The following is an 18,430-nucleotide window of genomic DNA, read 5'->3' as shown; positions in this document are numbered from 1 at the left end:
ATGGTTTTAAGTCTGTATTTGTGACATTGCAGAAACACTTCATTGGGACAGTCTGCCTACAAAGTACAATTTCATCAGATTATGACTTTGTAGAGGTTTGACAGATTCTTTGATGTGAAACAGAAGAAGTCAAAGTAGTTTGTTTCTTCCAGCGAACTGTTCACAGAGTGACATCACGTGAAACACGATTAAAGAAATGAGACAAACATCACGTCTGTTTTCCAGAATATGGCAAAGTAGTGTTTATTTTGTCTTCTGTTGACAAAGAAAAAGAACTTTACAAAGTAACATTTCAACACCAGACAAACTGTTTTTATACCGTCTGTTACTGAAGACTGCAGGAATCTGACAATGGAGCCAACGGGGGTGGGGGGAATGCTACTTTAACATGTCAACAGGGTCAGTGTGGAGTTTCCTTCTTATGTGGAATGCGATGAAGAGGACACAGAATCAGAGACATGTCACACCTCCCTCACCATGGTAACAGCCTTTACTTTCAGTCCTTACTTTAGTCTGTGGCTCGTCTTGAGTAACATTGAAGCCGAATGAACACCAAGAAACAATAGTGATAATACATCAACGTCCTTTTGCAGCCGTGGACGTGAGGGTTCAATACTGACCGCGGAGCAGCTGGACGATAAGGGTTCATAGCATCGGGGGCTTTCAGCCACGCCTCATGGTCTTCATCAGCAGAGGGTTTTTGTTCAGTTGCAATGATTATTTAGAGCCGGACTAATACTGGAATGCCAGACACATTCTGAAATCTACTGTATCCACTGATGGCTACAAAGTCGTGATGACAAACACGTCGACCAGAATTCAATTTCACATCAACACAAACTATAAATGTGTTTTAGTGGAGCGGGACACTTTACTGCTAACAACTTGTCAGCGCCCTCCGGTGGCCAAGCAATGCGAAGGCAACCATGTGTCTAAATAATACCTCAAACATTTTGGGACCACTCATCCTTGGGTTCTCACCCAAAAGGTCTGCTGGGAGCCGTTCAGCTGCGTCACATGGTCTTCCTCAGCAGACGGGAATACAATGTTTAAAATCCATCCTTTTAACATGTATCTGAACAAGGTGGAGAGATTGCTGAGGATGACTGGATTTAAACAGAAAGCCCCAGAACCGCTACCAAAGGACCCTGCTGAGCAATGTCTCCACCAATTTCTTGAAACACATCTTTGGCATGTCTGCTACGTTCTCCTGGTTGGTTGCCGCACACAGTCAGACCATAAAGAGGTGATGCATCGGCTCCACTCATCGCGTTTAACAATCTCCATGAGCAGGAGGAGGCCACAGAACTCGCACACCTTGTGATTAATACTTTATAAAGATTCCTCCACTGTGGTTCTGACAGAACGGTGACCCAGACATGGAATGACCATTATACAACAACGGTTCAGAATGAGTACATATTTAGCACATTGCTCTCCTTCTATCCGCAGGCAGCCATCTATCATTTAAGTTCCACGCATTAACATTTTGGAGGCAAAGAAAAAAATAATGTCATACGATGTTGTAATAAAGAACAGATGTAAAACCCTGGAACCCAGATGACTGAGCCGCATCCCATCACCTTCATGCTGGAACCGCTCGGCAGTGGAAAGCTGCTCTGGTCATCATGCACACGGAGACCAGGAGGTGTACACATTATTTTGTATACGTATGTGCATGTGTGTAGCTGGGCCACGTACATTGCAGGAGAGGGTGCTGGGTGAAGCCCCACAGCTTCAGCTTTCTGATAGAATGAGATGTGCTTGTGTTCATTCTTGTTGTTGTGTGGACAGCGACGCTCAGTTCCTATTACATTTATTTTTAGTGAAATGAGAAGAAACCTCAGCAGCCGTACGCATCATCGCATCTGTTGGACTCTCGTTTCACACTCGGCCTGACTGGATTTGGTTCACATAATGGGGACAAAACGTCTGTAATCTCTTCAGTTACAACGTAAAAAAAAAAAAAGAAAGAAAAAGAAAAGAACTCAAGGCACAAACAAATACTGCAAAATGGAATAGAGAACACAGCTCTCACATACTTTTAGAGACTTTATGTCGTCATGTGGAGAGAAGGAGCTTCAGGGTCGGGTGGTCCCGTGACCGAGGACACATAACAACCAGTTAGAAAAGTGATCCGACTCAGTTAGCACTCTTCTACTGGGGTGGAGTTCTGTCTTCGGCCAACCAGACGAGACACTGAGCAGAGTCTATCACACCATTCAACACCACCTCATGCTGGGAAACAGTCTCCTCACATAGATTCAGTCAGGGTTTTTTTTTTTTGCAACCACCGAGACACAAAATAAGGTGCTTGTGGTCGAGCAGCCGGCTGAACCAGAAGCACGTTGTCTGCTTCACACCAGCTTTGAAATCTAAAAGACTTTTTGCAAATGACTATTTACATTAGACACATCATTCCAATCTAAAAGCCTGCGTATTGCTTTCTAAAAAACTGCCATTGAAATACAACACCATCATTAATCGCCTGCAACCAGAAAGCATCTGTGAAAAAAACATGTGGAACCAATTGGATGGCTGAGGTTTGCTCTTTGGTGGAAGAGTTGGAGAACGCTATTGAGTATTGAGATGAATCACGTGTGTTCAGATATGTGTTCTGTGTTCTCAGCATGCTACAAACGAGTTGTGACGTGTTTTAGAACAGTTCATATAGTCTTGAATGCATTTGAGTTTGAAAGAGATGCAAGATAGTTAGTTTAGATTGAGAAATTGTGTTTCAGCAATTGCAAAAAAGCAACAACTATGAACAGAGAGAAGAAAATGAAATAAAGCAATACTTCAGGACTTTTGGCCTCATCGACTATACTTCCATCTGAACCATCCTAAACAGCTGATCCCGGAGTCAGGGACATGCGATGAAGAGAACCGCCACGTATCAATAACACTCTAGCTCACTGCTACAGTCAGATCATGAACGGCATATGCTAGTGTGTGGTGCTAAGCTTAGAAAAGAGACCAGTCCGCTAAACCAACATCCCAGTCCTCCAGACAGGAAGTAGATGGACTGCGACGGCGCTCGTCTCATCCCACCTGCTACGAAGCGTTAAAAGCCCTGTGGACCGGCCTCTGAGGAACATCCTAAACTCTGTGAACGCATACAGGCTGCTATGACAATCGCTGCCGCAAAGCCTTTTTTTGGGAGAAGAGGAGAGGTCAGGGTATAGTTACCGTGGCTCAAAGACGGCCTTTCCCCTGGTTGCACTGGCGGACATGTGACGCTTCAAAACTGCAGAAACTAAATGTAGAAACATGACTCTGGCCACTTCAAACCTGATCCTGCGTCTTCCTGATCAGCCACTAAATCTCACCAAGTACTCACTGTTACACAGGGAGAGCTCTTTTAAACTCAAACTGTAATAAATGAGTCTCAGATAAACTTCACGTTCATCTACTCATGAATTAATCAACAATTTGTTTCATCTCTGAGAACAAAACACTGCACCACTCACGCTCATCTCACAAGGACCATTGAGTAGCTCCTCTGAAGCTTTCAATCATTTCACATGATCTTTAACAACGGTTGTAAATCTGCTGAACCCGATCCATAAGAGAATGATAGATGGGACAATGTCCATCCGTTGATCAAGAGCATGTGATACAATCAAAAGTCCCAGAACAGCCATTAAATGCTGGAGCTAGGAACCTGTCCATTGGTCTGATTGGTTGGTCTGTAGACAGGGGTCCCTGCAGCAGTCACACAGAGACCCTGTAGTTGTGAGGTTCTTCCATGTCTTTGGTCTCCAAAGGCTCACAGTGAGATGAAGGGCCAAGAAGGGCACAGTGGACCGGGCCTCTCATGGAGCGAGCAACAGGATGAAGGTGTCGGTCCGAAATGGCCAGAGTTGGGACTCTAACGCCTCAGGACAGCGTCCTAACACACAACTACTCATTGTCAAATTCAAAACCTAGAGGTCTCAACAGTGAACACCAGAACGTCTGGTCAAAAATAATTTGCCTACTCATCTCTCTCTATCAATATAGTGCTCAAAGCTTGAAGAAAATTAAACTTTTCACAGCGCGTGCCATTCAAGAACAGCAGTTCTCTCATTCTGGCTCTTCTGACTGCTTTAGAAAACAACAACACTACAGTCCAGACACACAGCATCCAGCCCAAACCCCATGCTACAGCGCATGGTACAGTACAATGAAGAGCTTTATCACATGGTCCAGCACTAAATCATCAGAATAATAAAAAAAACAATATCTAAAAGTAAAAACACATTCAAGACAAAGAAATATACACTCTCACATGAGACTTGGCCACGCCTCCCTCCTGAGGAGCAGCTCTACTCTTTTCACACAGTGCACCTCAAAAAGAAGAAATAAAGCACGACAAAAAGGCAAAATGAAGAATATACACATCTCTAACTGATGAAATAACTTATGTTCAAATTTTGATATGAAAAGAACAAAATCTGGTAAACAAAAATAAATTAAGGCATGCAAAAGATAATGTCAAATCTTAAGATTTGGATACTTCTGGGTTGTTGTTTTTAAGCCAAACATCCTATATTGTTAGAAGATCTTCCAGTTAGGAAGAAACGTCTCACTCTTAATAAATCCTTAGAACAAAGGTAGCTGCCAAAATAAAATTCAAACCCACTGGAATATCACTGTAATACGCCCGAGCATTTAAAGGCCCATATTTACATATTTGTGTTCTGTGTTCGAGCTTTAACAAGGCCGATATTTACATACATGTTCATGCGGAATCAGCAGCAGTGCAGCAAAAAACAAGCAGCGAACACTTTGAGTGACGCGGACAGGAGTGCTCCTTCCCGAATCGAGAGAAAATAAATACCACGTATCAAAAGAATTAATCATACAAAAAAGAAAAGGAAAAATGATAAATGTACATCACAAACATTAACGGTAACCTCGCTCAGATCCCTCCGTTTAAGAAAAGGAATACCGTGGCCTGACAAAATGATATGTAGAAAACAAACGATAGTAGAAAGTGATACAAGAGCTTTTCTGTTGGCTCGTAAGGTGACGGTGATATATCAGAAGTGAAGCGGTGCGGCAGAGCAGAGGGAGCTGTGGTTCTGCCACGTTAAGGCTTTGCAGCAAACATCAGAGCCGAGCCGCTGCTGCTCCCTCCAACCTCAACCAACTCATGTCAACTTGTAGTAGTTAAGCCGGCACGGACAAAAAGACATGCAGCATCTCACCCATCGCACACATACACACCCATCGCACCTACACACACACCCATCGCACACACGCACAAACACACACACACAATCAACAGTTCACGTTAAGAGACTTGCCACCGCCTCTTCGTTATTTTTTTTCTTCAACCATTTGGATTTTTCTCTTTTGGATTTTTTCACCCCCTCGCTAACATTTCTTGGCAGCATTCCGTGGTGTGCCTCCTCACCCCTCACTCTGGGCCTGTGCCCCACCCACCCCGCCCCTCATCTCCTTGGCCCAGGGAGGCTGAGCCGGAGGTGACCCAGGGGTGAGGAGCGAGGGCAGTTCAGTAGTCTGCGATGGGGGCAAGCTCGGGGCCCAGGTCCACCGTGATGTTCTTGTAGAGGCTGCTGAGGGACGAGTGGGGGCTGTAATGGAGGTTGTTGAGGCCATCCAAGTGTTGCCGCTCTTTGGAGTACCTCAGCAGTTTATACCTGCAGACACAGTCACACAGCACAATAAGAACCAATGGGCCGGTAGTTCACAAACAAGTTTTATCTAAACTTAATGGCTTAGTTATTAGTGCAATCATCTGCTTACTGTAGCGTTTAATCAAACCAGCAAGATTTGTTGTGGACTATTTTCCTCAGTGGATTAATAAATATTCTAGCAAATATTAGTGGCAGCGAGTACTAATCAGTAATCAGATACCAGAGTTTGACTCATCGGCTGTTAGACCGAGCTCATTCATCAGGACTTAAACATTGCTTTCCTGAATTTACAAAACTAAACGTAGGCGCAGAGATCAACGCGATCTTACCTCCCAAGGAACTGCACCTCTCCTCTGTGGTGGTGAGGAATTGACTTGTACTTGCCGATTTCTCCCTCTGGTCGTGTAACATTCAGACCAGCATAGTGAACCCTGAGGAGACACCATCATAGAACCAGTATGAGCGTTTCAACCACAACCAACCCGCTGGTCTTCAGTGCATCTGAAGCTGTGACACTGTTTACCAACAATCTGCTGGTGGAAACACGACGAGGATCTACTTGCAGGTCATTGGTACAGGCATGGAGCACTACGGCAGTGCTGGCTGTCGTTCTTAAATACCAGACCAGTACTACTAAACCACAGAACCGACAGTACGTGGTGGGAGAAGATGAACCTCACAATATATTGGGGCATGCATTTATCAAGAGTGTCAGAGCAGGAAATCATTCTGTCCAAAAGCTAAGTGACACATTGTTGGATCCTACTTTTAGGAGTAAAAAAGCACTTTATCAACTCCCATCTGTGCTGATAGCCATCAGAGCCCTGACCAGTTAGGAGCTGCAGGAGATGGAGGTCAGACAGGAGGATTGTGAGAGAAGAGAGGCACTTTGGGAACACGTACCGAGGTAAGGGTTATTAAAAGATCCTTTGACGAAAATGGAATCCCTTTTTGAGTCAAAATTTGTCCGACGCAAAGCAGAACATGTGATCTCTCCTCAGAAACCGCTCCGCGCAGAACTTCAGCTGTGACACGGGGAACATTCTGTCAGAACCAACCACTTCAATCTTCATAAGTCAAACTTCAGTTGAACTCTCAGCTGAAACCCAGGAGTGATTCTGGGACACTTGACTGGCACTAAATAGAGAAAAGACACCATCTGTGTTTAGATTGGTTCCCTATAAACGTCACTCCCACAATGCAATTCTGTCTGCAACCGGGTCACGACCTCTCGGGACTTTGAAGTTTCTATTATTTACTAGTTTCTGTATCATGACACAGATCCGGATTTTAGTTTAAACTGTGATTCTTACAGTTGTCTGGTGCTCACACTGTGACCCAGAAACAACCCACAACAAGGAAACAAACTCATCTATATTACTTTTTTAATTAAATTGTAAAGTGAGTTCTTTCGCAAACTTTTGAAATCTGGCAGAAAAGACACCAGAGTGGAGGTGGCCCTCTCGGCTACATTGGACGGTAATCCACCAAGAAACGGGAGCAGAAGAAGAGGTTGGCTCTTGGAGATAAATCTTTCAACTAGTCAAGCTGTAACGGCTCTTGCGTCCTGTCTCCTTCCTCGATGGCTGCCCAAACTACAACACAGTCAACCGAGTGACTGAATGACTTCTTAAATAGACTCACCTGTTCCACAAGTCATCATCCTCTCCTCCCCAGCCCCAGAATGCATTGGGAAAGCCATTGATCTTGCGGAACTGCTGCACAGTCAGTCCGCTCACACCACCGAAGAATTCGCTGTATGGAAGACTGGAAATGACAGCAAACATGAGTCCACCAGAGAGCTCCCCGCATAGCCAAATGGTTCATGTTAGTCTTTGCTTTGGGCCTTTACATTCTATACGTCTTCAGTACCATGACGACACACTCACATGTACATGTATTTGTCCAGCTTGGCGGCGAAATGGCGCGGCATCTGACCGCAGCCATAGTAGTTCCGGTCATTCTCGGGGATGTGGTCCACATCATGGAAGATCAAGCAGTCCCAGTCCAGGTCCTTCATGGCCTCCAGGAACCCCACGTTAAACAGCATGGCTCTATTGAAGGGCTGACTCCCACTCTAAAACACACAGACACAATGAGTTGTGTACGTGGGTGTCATGTATGAGCGTTTAATGTCAGGGACACACTTCTTTCCAATGCAAACAGCATGAGATGTTAGACTTGTAGAGGGGAGGACATCTATTGTAAGAATGAGGACCATTCTGCATCGACGTAACAGAACCGGGAGTTTGGTTTAATTTTAGCTTTGTGAGTCTTTACTTTGGTTTTGTCATTTACTGTCATGCCAGTTTCTCTTGTCGATGGTGACGTTTCCCTCCTGAAGGCAGAGCTTTGTGTGTGTGCGTGAGATGGCATTTAAACACTCGTCAGTCCATTAACTTGTAGACCGTTGTAGTCTATATTTTTAAAGCGCGTTCTTAATAAAAAGGTCATATTTAAGAGATAGTAAGTGTGCATGGAGTTGTAATTCCGACTTTCCATCTCAAGACGATCCCAAAAAAATCATACACAGCAGCACACACACTCAGCCACACACACATACCTGTTCGATGACGTAGAAGGCAAACTGCAGCCGCTGTCTCTGCAGCATGGGGATGAGGTGTTGGAAGAGGATGGGCAGATGTTCGTGGCGGTTTCTAAAAGGAATTAGGACGGCTACCTGCAGGACCAGCATAAGAGTACGAATTCACCCAGACTGTACCAACTAAATGCTTTGGGTTTCCAGAAGAAGATGTTTTGCATCACTGACACTTTACTGAATGTACATTACATTAGATTGTACCTTTACTGACAGGGTATATAATGACTACACTCGGAAAACGCACAAACCCACCTTCCAGCGAGGGCTGCAGTCCTTTGGTTTCCAATGGCCTCCGAAGTCGATGTCATAGGACTTGGAGAACTTTAGCTCTATCTCCTCCATAGGGATCTCTGTCATGTTCACGTCCATAAGGCCCTCTGTGAAGAGCTTTTTGGTCAGGGAGAGACTATTCCACTGATGCAGCAACATTACGTAGCACATAAGAACCACTGGACAGGAAAACACAACGCTGACACAAGAAAAGACTGCCACCGATGGTGACGTGAACCTTTGCAAGAGTCTGCGCATTGCAAAGAATCAGAATCAGCAGGTCTGACATTAAACAAATTGGTGCATGTTTTCTATACAGCAGCCAAACTACTATTCAAGGGATTTCTAACCCTAACCCTAACCCAACCAGAGCGTGACATCAGAGCTGAATGGCCTGCCATGTGAATGACGACGGGTATGTCTCTACTCACTCATAGAAGGTAATCGCTCTGGGCAGGGGAGGTTCTGGGCGTAGGTGAAGTTCTCTGGGAGGTACGTGGTTGGCTGCACCAGGTATTCACTGGAATTACTGCCGTCTGGATAGTCTGCAGGAAAAACAGTGACATCAGGTATAATACAGTCGTTCCTCGCTATAACGCGGTTCACCTTTGCCGGATTTTTTTGTTGTTGTTGCTTTTGTTTTTTACAGCTACAGTATGAACGTGCATTGTGTTCTGCGCCCTCATTAAGCTAAGGGACTGTACAGTATGTCAATCAATCTCCTCCATGCAGTGTCTCCTGTAGTACAGAATATGTCCGGATAAAAAGTCAGCGGAGACACGGGTCAGAGGACCTCGTAGATTGATCATTAAAATGAAATTTGCTAAACATGTTCAGGCTTATTTTTTTTTAAATCTGCGAAACTTAGAGAGTGTTTACATAAGAGAGAAATGTGAGAAAATGTTAATGCCTGACTGAGAAAAGTGTATAAAAGTGTGTGGTTCGGGGTTTTATGGCCTTAAAACATGTATAATAATGGTAAAAAATAAAGCTGACTACTTCGCAGATTTTGTCTATCGCGGGTTATTTTTGGAACGTATCCCCCGCGATAAACGAGGGACCACTGTACTTCAAACCATACACCCCTGAAGTCAGGTAAAGTACTTCAAACCGCACCATCTACATTCTACAGCAAATGATAGAGCTCAATGTTTACTGGTTAGTCATCATAACCATTTTTAATAGTCATTTTTGTAGAGTGGAACAATTAGTGTCTTCTTCAAGTAACTGAACTGTAGCACCATTACTTCACTAACAATATGCTTGTATGTAGATGGAGTATTACCCATATTGTCCTTCAGTTTTATCACACAATTAAATAATAATGAAATATCTCTATTGATACTACTCAATACGTTTCAGGCCTGTCCTGGGACTTGGTTGGGCCCGCCCTGGACGGATAAGCCTGTCAGTCACTTATCACACGTAGTGCTGTCCGGCATACTGGTTTCAAACTTCCATGATAGGGTTGTCACGATACCAAAATTATGACTTTGATATGATACCTGCTATAAATATCACAATATCGATACTTACGATACCAGAATTCGATACCATAAATAAGATACTGGTATATTTATCTATAATAGTAATAAATAAAACACCTGTATGGTTTCCTTATTTACCAGCTTGTTTCTGCCCTGCTTTTTGAACACTTGGCAAATTACATTAATTAATTATAGTATTAGCATACAGCAAGATAATAATGAAAACGACATGGTGCTATCATAGCATTGATTATACAAGCCTAAGTAGGCCAATTGTCCTTATCTGACCAGATGACTACATAGTCATCTTCGAGCCCCTTCCCTATGGCAGGAGGCTGAGGTCCATCAGGACCAAGACCACCCGCCACACAAACAGTTTTTACCCAGCAGCAGTTGGGCTCATCAACAGAGCCCGGGTCCCCCACTGACTGACTCTGTCTCCCCCTGGACCTTCCCTTCTCTCGCCTGCACATCTCTCCAGACCGCCGATTTAAAAGTCACTCGCCACTTTACCTTCACCTGTCACTTTCAAAAAATAAATAACCTCATTCCGTGCACTTTACCTTTATTTTTATTATTATTGCTCATTTTATTTTTTATTTCAAACTTATATTTTTCCGCATCCTTACTTATCACTTGTTTTTATCTAAATTTTTATACTTTTACTTTGTATAGTTAAATGTTCTTTGTTGTTGTTGTTATAGTCACTGATATGATGCACCTTCTGTCATGACAAATTCCTCGTTTGTACAAACTTACCTGGTAATTAAACGATTCTAATTAGTATAAGAAATTGTAGAGTTACATAATTTTACAGATAATTATTTTTCCTTAACTAAAACTAATTCGCTCAAGATCCACCCCCAGGCTCCACCAGCATGTCACCATTTTACATCAATTGTGTTTCATTTGGTACACTTTTGTGTGCATTCTGACCTCATGATCATATATGCTTGTAGTCAAACTAGGCTAATGCTACTCGCTACTTTCCCTATCTAAAGTATCTCCAGATTACACTCCTGGCACCTTTTTTTTCTACACGCAGAGGATGGTCGGCAAGAGCTCCTGAGCTCGAGGCCATGTCTCCCCCAATCACTCGCTGTGAGCGCACTGCTGCTGCTGCCTTTCCGAGTGTGAGCTGGAGCCCCACTCCTTAAGCCCCGCCCCCTTGAGCGCCATCTCTATGCACTATCTGCATGCAGGCAGCATGCAGGAGAGAGATAGCAGAGCCGTTTCAAGGAAGTGCGCTATTTTGAGAAAGTAGCAATACTTAAAATATGCTAAATCGTATCATTTTTAACGTACGGGTACAGCAGTGCAACATTAATCCAGTATGAATTTATTTTTCACATACCGTCATGTAGTGACCATTGTCACCTCTTAGCAAGCAGCAACATTTAATTTTCACAGCTCAAGCTCGAAGTGCGGACGAGTTACTTAAGTGTCAGGGGTAAAAACTTCAGTCAAGGTTTCACATTTTAAAATAGCACTGACACTGTCACATAAGTAGCGAATACTGCACCCTCAGCTGTATTGGATGAAAATTAAATGTTGCTGCCTACCCAAGTGCCTGTTGTTGAGGCTATGCACCATGGGTGTGACATGCCCCTTCCAAGGCAATGTAAGGCTTGACCGCAAATCAGTGTCTGGCGCCAGGCCGGTACTGGTTCAGTTGGCCGGATCAGAGCTCCACGGCGGTCGTATAAAAGCAACCAGTTTGCCGTCAGCAGTCCTCTCCTTCTCTGATCCTCTAGAGGCTTCACACTGAAGACACCTTTTTTTTTTACCAGACTATGAACTTACATATTAATGTGTTGGTGAAGTCTTGCCTGTTGTCAACCTTTTTAGTTAAATGATTGATCTCCCTGTGTTTAAGCTTGATATTATTTAAAGAAAAATGGTCAAAAGAACAACAGTATTAGCTGAGATACATCTCTTGTTGTACCAGGCAGCTCTTTGTTGTGTCAGGTGTTTTGTCGATGAGCCCTTTCTGCAGTGCCATAATTCCATTACTCCAATTTCAGTAATGCACAGACGGCGAGAGAAAGAGACAGCAAGAGCCCTGCCCACTTTGACACATGAATTCATAAATTCTAAATATATTACGCATTCTGATAGCGCTACGTTCTTATGCGCAAGCTCCTTATGAGAGATTGACACACTCGTTCAGTGGTTCTTAAACTTTTTCTGTCGCGCCCAACTTTGAACGAAAGAAAAATGTTCGGGCCCCACTGCCACAACAACATTGGAACAAAATGGTCCAACTTTTTGAGACTCCTCCATCCGTGCTTTTTTAATTAAAAGATTAAAGAAATTTTAAATCCCTTTCAAGTAACCCAGATTGCTACATCAGACAAAAACTAATAACATGTGCAATCCCTTTGTTAAAACAATGCAAATAAAGTTATATATGTGCAAAAAATAAATAATAGTTGGCAAAAAGATTACCAAGGAAGCCGGTTGGGTCCCTGTTTTATCCCCATAGTTTTATGTTGAAGTGTCCTTGAGCAAGACACTGAAGCCTCAGTGCTCAGAGCACAAGGCTCCTTAATTACTAAGGATGGTAAAATGCAGAGAATAATTCCCGCAGTGTGGGATTAATAAAGGATTCTTAAAAAAAAGAAATCTGCATCTTCCCCCCGCGCGCCACCTGTAATATCTCCGTGCCCCACTAGAGGGTCGCGCCCCAGTTAGAGAACTGCTGCACTCACTTTATGTTGTTTTTTAGTCTTTCTGAGGCACCAAGATGCTGCTCCAATAATCCTGTAAACGTGTACAGCAACTCAATCTAAATGGTGATCTATTCGCGCACACTGGTGAGATAGTTATACCATGAAATTATTTATTGGGAGAAACCAAGCTGTTTTATGTAAAATCAGCAACTCCATGCAGCCAGGATGGAATGGATACATTTCTTCGTCATATTAAGTTTCTTGAGTTGGATTGTAGAAGTGCACCCTCCTGGGTCCCTCTTCTTCAAGACAATCCCCTCCTCCCCACCCCCCCTTCCCTCCTGTAGCAAGAAGTGATTGTGCATGACTCACCTGTCCCGTTGAGTGTGCTGTTTTTGTTTGTGTACAATCGAATCATCTGGCCGATGGTCCTTACATTGTCCCTCAACATGATGCCCTGCGCCTGCACCATGAAGAAGTATGTGTTGGCTGAGGGTAAGACAGGGAAAGCAAGGAATTAGCTGGACTTATTGCATTAAATACAACACATCCTAACGCGGAGAGGTTACCGTTTCAGTCACAAAAACAAATCAATCTGCAGCGAGAAACTTTGAGTGAATTTAACATTAATCAACAGTTAAAGAAGTGTAATGCTGTTTAAAGTGATTGGTGCACTGACTTCAATTGTCATGAGTCAGGACAGTAAATTATCTTCTCTAGAAGACAGCCACTGCAGCTGGTAATGACTCAGAGCACTTTGCGGCACCATAGTTGGATTTCTAGTTTTTCACCTTACATATTTACTGAAATATAACACTACACTGAGTCCAGAGATTATGATCAACAATCCCACTTTAGGTTTCTGCCAGAGGACTGTTAGGTTTGCATTTAGTCAAAAGAAAAGATGGGAAGAATGCAGCAGTAAAAAGGAGCTTTAACACTCAGCACAACTCCTGTTTGCACCGTTAGGTTCATCTGAGCACCAGCTGGTGAGAACTTAACTAAAACTATCTATTTAACTTTGTATAATGACATCATGAAAACCACGACCCATCATGTGTCCAGCTCAACAAATGCCCTGAGTGGGCAGCCCATAATCCTTTGCGTTTTGGTTCACTCGCAGCAACTGGGTGTGATTATGTTCTCACTGCATTCAAACTGCACTTAGGTTCACTTGGAAACTGTCTCGAAACTAGCTCTCTCCACTGGTCTCAGAACAACTCACTTTGGTGAGGTATTGCTTGCTTTTCATGTTTTTTTTGTGGCCTTAATTTTTTTTTCTCTCCTTGTCGCAATTCACAAAATTCAAATAAAATGATAACAATGGCCGCGTTTCCCAGATTCGATCGTTCTTAAGGACTTAAGAAGGCTCGAAAGAAGGTTCGGCTAAGGAGGAGCGCTAAGATACGAGTGTTTCCCAGACGCGGGAACTGCCTTCTTAGGGTCCCGTCAAAGAAGCTTCCGAAGACTCTCTTACTGGGAGCTGTCCACCGCCATGTTGCTGAAACTAAATCAATCGATGCCAGGTTAATCGATCACCCACCACTTTATCAGCTCATAAATCACAGACAACACGCTGTGGTCTACACATACGGGTGCAATTACGCTACAGCGCGGGTGTGTGTGTGCCATCCACGACACCAATCATCCCGGAGATTCCAGCCATGGCATGAAATCCACGGTGGACCTGGCGGACCTCGTCCCGTGTGGTGGGCATTCTTATGCGTGTCCGCATGACGCAGGAGGATCGGTCTCACGGCTGCCACACTCCGTGAAACCGATGCCTTGCCGAGGCCGTCCCCCACCACCTCCAGGAAGGTCCCCACTGCGTAAAAACGCAGGCTGAGGGCAACATTGCAGCGGGTTGGCCTCTGGATGTGTGGTGACACTAGTGTGACGAAGCGTTGGATCTCCACACGGGGAAGCCGGTACTTGGACAGGACAGCCCGGTCCGAGAGCACATTAAGTGGGGAGAAGTGATGACGCACATATGCATTTATGTAACCCATCTGGCTTCGCGCAGGGCGACACTGTTGGTTAGCAGCGAGATTATGCTGTATTGCAGCCGTGGTGTCTCTCACGCGTGGACTTCAGCAACGCCTTTTGACAGCTAACGTAAACTCATATGCAGATGCCGAATGTGTTTGAAAACGCAATGAGTGATAGTAATGCTGATTCATTTTATTTATGTAGCTACAGGAACACGTGGGCAATTCTTTATTTTTACATCGTTATTTTTCTTTTTATGCTACTATTTTTCTTGCGTCAGTGTTCTGCAGCTGTGGCAAACATTCATCATTACGCATGGTTTAAGTATTCCTTTGAATGTCTGATATAACTTTCCCCGACGCAGCTGCAGTGAACGTTTAGTCGCTACGAATACCGTTAAGAGTGGGTCAGACGGATCTTAAATCTTGTTCTTAGCGAAAGAGCGTCTTAAGCTACAAACGACTCTAGGAAACACATCGTTCTTTCATAGCGCTCTTAGAGCACTCCTAAGACGCTCTTAGCACTAAGGAGCGTCTTAACGAATCTGGGAAACGCGGCCATTGTCAGTAATAATACTGCATTGGGTATTGATAATTTCACAAGGTGAAATGGGTACTAAAACTTTTTTATATGGAATTAATTTATGATTTAGTCAATTTCATATTGGTATTATTTAAAATGCATGTTTGCTTTGGCAAATAAAACAAACTAAATATATGACAAATACATTGTCACAGTAATGATTCGCAGGCTAATAACTGGCTTACAATTGCCCTGCTCCTTGATTTGTTCCTACAATAGTGTTAACACCCACATAATGTACGCAGCCCTATCTCTGGAGGTCAACACATTTACATCCATCCACAGATCTATCCTCATAAGTGTACGGCTTCCGATTGGCCAGTGCACTGGTTTCAGAGTGAACGAGTCAGCAGGAGAGTGTTTGGGGCTGATAAGTCTTATCACAGAGCAGCCAGGCGGTCTCTGCTGGTGAGCAGGTGACAGGGTTCAGAACAAACAGACAGGTCAAAACAGGCCGGACAGCAGAGGACGCTCAGACAATTAGCTGTGAGTGAACACAGTAACAATGGCTGTTTCAACAAACCCCCAACACCAAAATAGCATCATTCATGGTTCAGGATTTAAAGAAAAAACAGCAGGCTGAATTGCGCTTTTTAAAAAGAGAAATATTTCCCTCCATGTGCTGCCAGACTAACACACTTATCAATAGGTACTGCTCCCCAACGACACACACGCTTGAGAAGTCACAATTAGTCACAGGGAAGGCAGAACAAGCAAAGCATGAAATGACTGTCCCAAATTCTCACATTAAACTGTCGGCAGCATGTTGACTGAAGCATGGAGCCCAGCAAGCAGACCGGCCCAGTCCACAGAACAGAGAGTAAGTGGTGCCATGCTGAGGGCCGCAGCATTCAGCATCCAGCATCCAGAGAGGAGACCTGCATCCTACTCCTGTGTAACACACAGCTCGGACTAAAGAACTTCCTGTCAGCCTTGCACACATCATCACCTCGCTGCAGCAATAAACTGCCTGCAATTCCAAAACCATGTGCAATATCGGGAGGCGTGGCAACAAAAACCCCCATGCAAATAGTCTAGTAATGTCATGGTCTTTGTCAGAGTCTCCACAGTCATTATGGCCCTCCACTCTCTCACTGTATGCCTCTGTCAATAATTCATATCTGTGGAGTCATGGGTTCCCGTCACGCTAACTTCTCTAGATGTTGTGCAGTCATAAACAGTGTGGTTATGAATACATCTATGGCGACATATTGTCATGGAGGTGCATTCTTCAGAAAACACCTGACAAGGTAATCTTCCCAAAAAAAGATTTAAATTTATTATTTCAATCTTCATTAAATTAGCCACACTCACCAGCTGTGAGTATTGGCACAGTATCACTGCTTCATTCTGTGGTAATACAACATTGGGCAAATACCCGACATATGCAGAGGTCCAAACCACAACACACCAGGTTTACGTTACTTACTTTGTGTAATGCAGTACAAAAACGCACAACACCTCATTCCCACAAACTGCACACAGTCTAAATGTAGAAACCTAACGCTTTTTTTCCCCACAACTGCCTCCAAAGCATGACTCCCGCTGATCGCCAGTGACAGCAACATCATCATCATCTCTCACACACTCACTCACACAGTATTATTGTATTGCTCTATCAGGAATATGTCTTTTCAATGATATCCCATTATGGAGTTTACTTACATACACTATACCAAGTTATCTAAAAACAAAATCATCAACCATAAACACACACAATGAGGGAAAATCGCCAGAGTTCAGCGTGCCATATTAGTTATGATATTGTTTCAGAGACCAGCAAGGCTGTCCAGATTACCCTGTGGGCTAAAGGCGGACTAATTTAATAGAAAGACAACCATAGTCACGTTGGGAGACGGGGAACACACTCGTACCAGGAGACCGCCACATCCCGGTCCCGGACTGGCCCGACCTGCTGAGTGGAGGTCGCCTGGGTCGACCCCCTAAACATGAACGCGAGCAGTGACCCCGACAGTTCATTCAATCAAAAACCATCTGTGCAACTCCAGCGTACATCACCCAGACATCCAGCACAAAAGAACAATATTTGGACCTCCAGTGGGAGACGCATTCTGCTCCAAAGCATCGCAAAGCAGCGCGCGGCTCGCTGGACCCTGTGGCCCGGGGGGACCCCAGCGCTGCGGGGTAGTTAGCCCGGTAGCTGGCGTATTTAGCTTTAGCACCGACTGTGACAGCAGCTGGAGCTTGTTGAGCAGCGGGAGATAATCCCGACATAAGCACATTAAGTGTCACCCCGTGAGGCGATTAGTGTAAACCTCTGGTAACTAACCTATTCCAGGAGCCACATAGATGAAGTAGAGACAAGTGGTGGACATGGAGAAGAAGAATATGAAGGCCAGGAACGAGCGGTTGGACATTCGCAGCAGCCGCCTCCAGTTCACCATCTTGGCTTAGGCCCGCGTCTCGCTCGCCGATATGAATCCCATAAAACACTTCTTGGGAGTTTAAGAAAAGTCCCCGAATTGATAGCCGGCAGTGTCACGGGCGTGGGCATGAACAAAACTGCACCGTCGAGCCCCAGAGACGCAGCGCGGAAAAAGGCGAACGCTAGCGGTGCTAGCCGGCCTGCTTTCCCCTGCCAAGAAATTTCCAGATGGAAAAAGCAGGCCTGTAATGATGATATCAGGCAACGGAGAGCCTCATGGAGCACCACCGGTCGGGCATGTTGGAACCGTTATTCTACGGGGGAGGGGACGATGTGCTCGGCGGCAATACTACTCAAGTAGACTCATGGTAGCCTCCCATGGTCGCGGTGTCGCCAGCTTCTCTTGCTAGCACTGAAGGGTGGTCATTGAAAGGGGGGCAGGACCGCGCTGCCTTCACCCACTCGGTCTACTCTCGGCCGGTGCGACGTTCCCAACCCGGTCGGCGCACTACTTCGTCAGACGGCGAACACAGCCCACGTCCAGTCATTCCACCGGGAGTCTCCACGCTGCTTCCGCACGATTGTGGCATTCAAAACGCACGAGTGCAGGGGGAAATATGCGAGGAATAAACTCAATAAAAAAGATTGCAGTTCCGACCCATTTTCATTTTTTCTGCTGGCACTGCAGAGACCGTTTCCGGTGGGCGTAACAACCCGTTCCCCTCCTCTCCGCGTCGCCATGGAAACCTGTGTGTGCTGTGCGGCCGGTGCTGCGGAGGGTTTTCACTCTCCTCCGC

General features: G+C 44.7%; 1 protein-coding gene across 2 annotated transcripts; it reads right to left on the bottom strand.

Moving 5' to 3' along the window:
• Positions 1-215: 215 nt before the first annotated feature.
• Positions 216-18,378, bottom strand: b4galt6 (UDP-Gal:betaGlcNAc beta 1,4- galactosyltransferase, polypeptide 6). 2 transcript variants are annotated; one of them, XM_068593223.1, is made up of 9 exons: positions 18,292-18,378; positions 13,049-13,165; positions 8,949-9,062; positions 8,500-8,624; positions 8,209-8,325; positions 7,535-7,722; positions 7,290-7,412; positions 5,975-6,076; positions 216-5,648 (listed from the first exon to the last, which is right to left on the bottom strand). In XM_068593223.1, the coding sequence occupies exons 1-9, from the start codon at positions 18,299-18,301 to the stop codon at positions 5,501-5,503; spliced, it is 1,044 nt and encodes a 347-aa protein (XP_068449324.1). In that variant the 5' UTR covers positions 18,302-18,378; the 3' UTR covers positions 216-5,500. The 2 variants fall into 2 exon arrangements, with proteins under 2 accessions (XP_068449324.1, XP_068449322.1); XM_068593221.1 differs by having other exon boundaries at positions 17,538-18,347.
• Between the last annotated feature and the right edge of the window lie 52 nt (positions 18,379-18,430).

This window comes from Clinocottus analis, unplaced genomic scaffold, assembly GCF_023055335.1.
Source record: "Clinocottus analis isolate CAN_PGR_092001 unplaced genomic scaffold, fCliAna1.0.p SCAF_29, whole genome shotgun sequence".
Lineage (NCBI taxonomy): Eukaryota > Metazoa > Chordata > Actinopteri > Perciformes > Cottidae > Clinocottus > Clinocottus analis.
The sequence above is the reverse complement of the archived record's forward strand: the minus strand, read 5'-3'. Positions and strand labels throughout refer to the sequence as shown.

Coding starts and splice junctions, on each gene's coding strand:
- b4galt6 (XM_068593221.1), bottom strand. CDS start 17,652: ATGGTGAACTGGAGGCGGCTGCTGCGAATGTCCAACCGCTCGTTCCTG. Junction 9,063..13,048: donor CAGCACACTCAACGGGACAG/GTGAGTCATGCA, acceptor TTTTTCCTGCAG/ACTATCCAGACGGCAGTAAT. Junction 7,413..7,534: donor CTGGACAAATACATGTACAT/GTGAGTGTGTCG, acceptor TGTCATTTCCAG/TCTTCCATACAGCGAATTCT.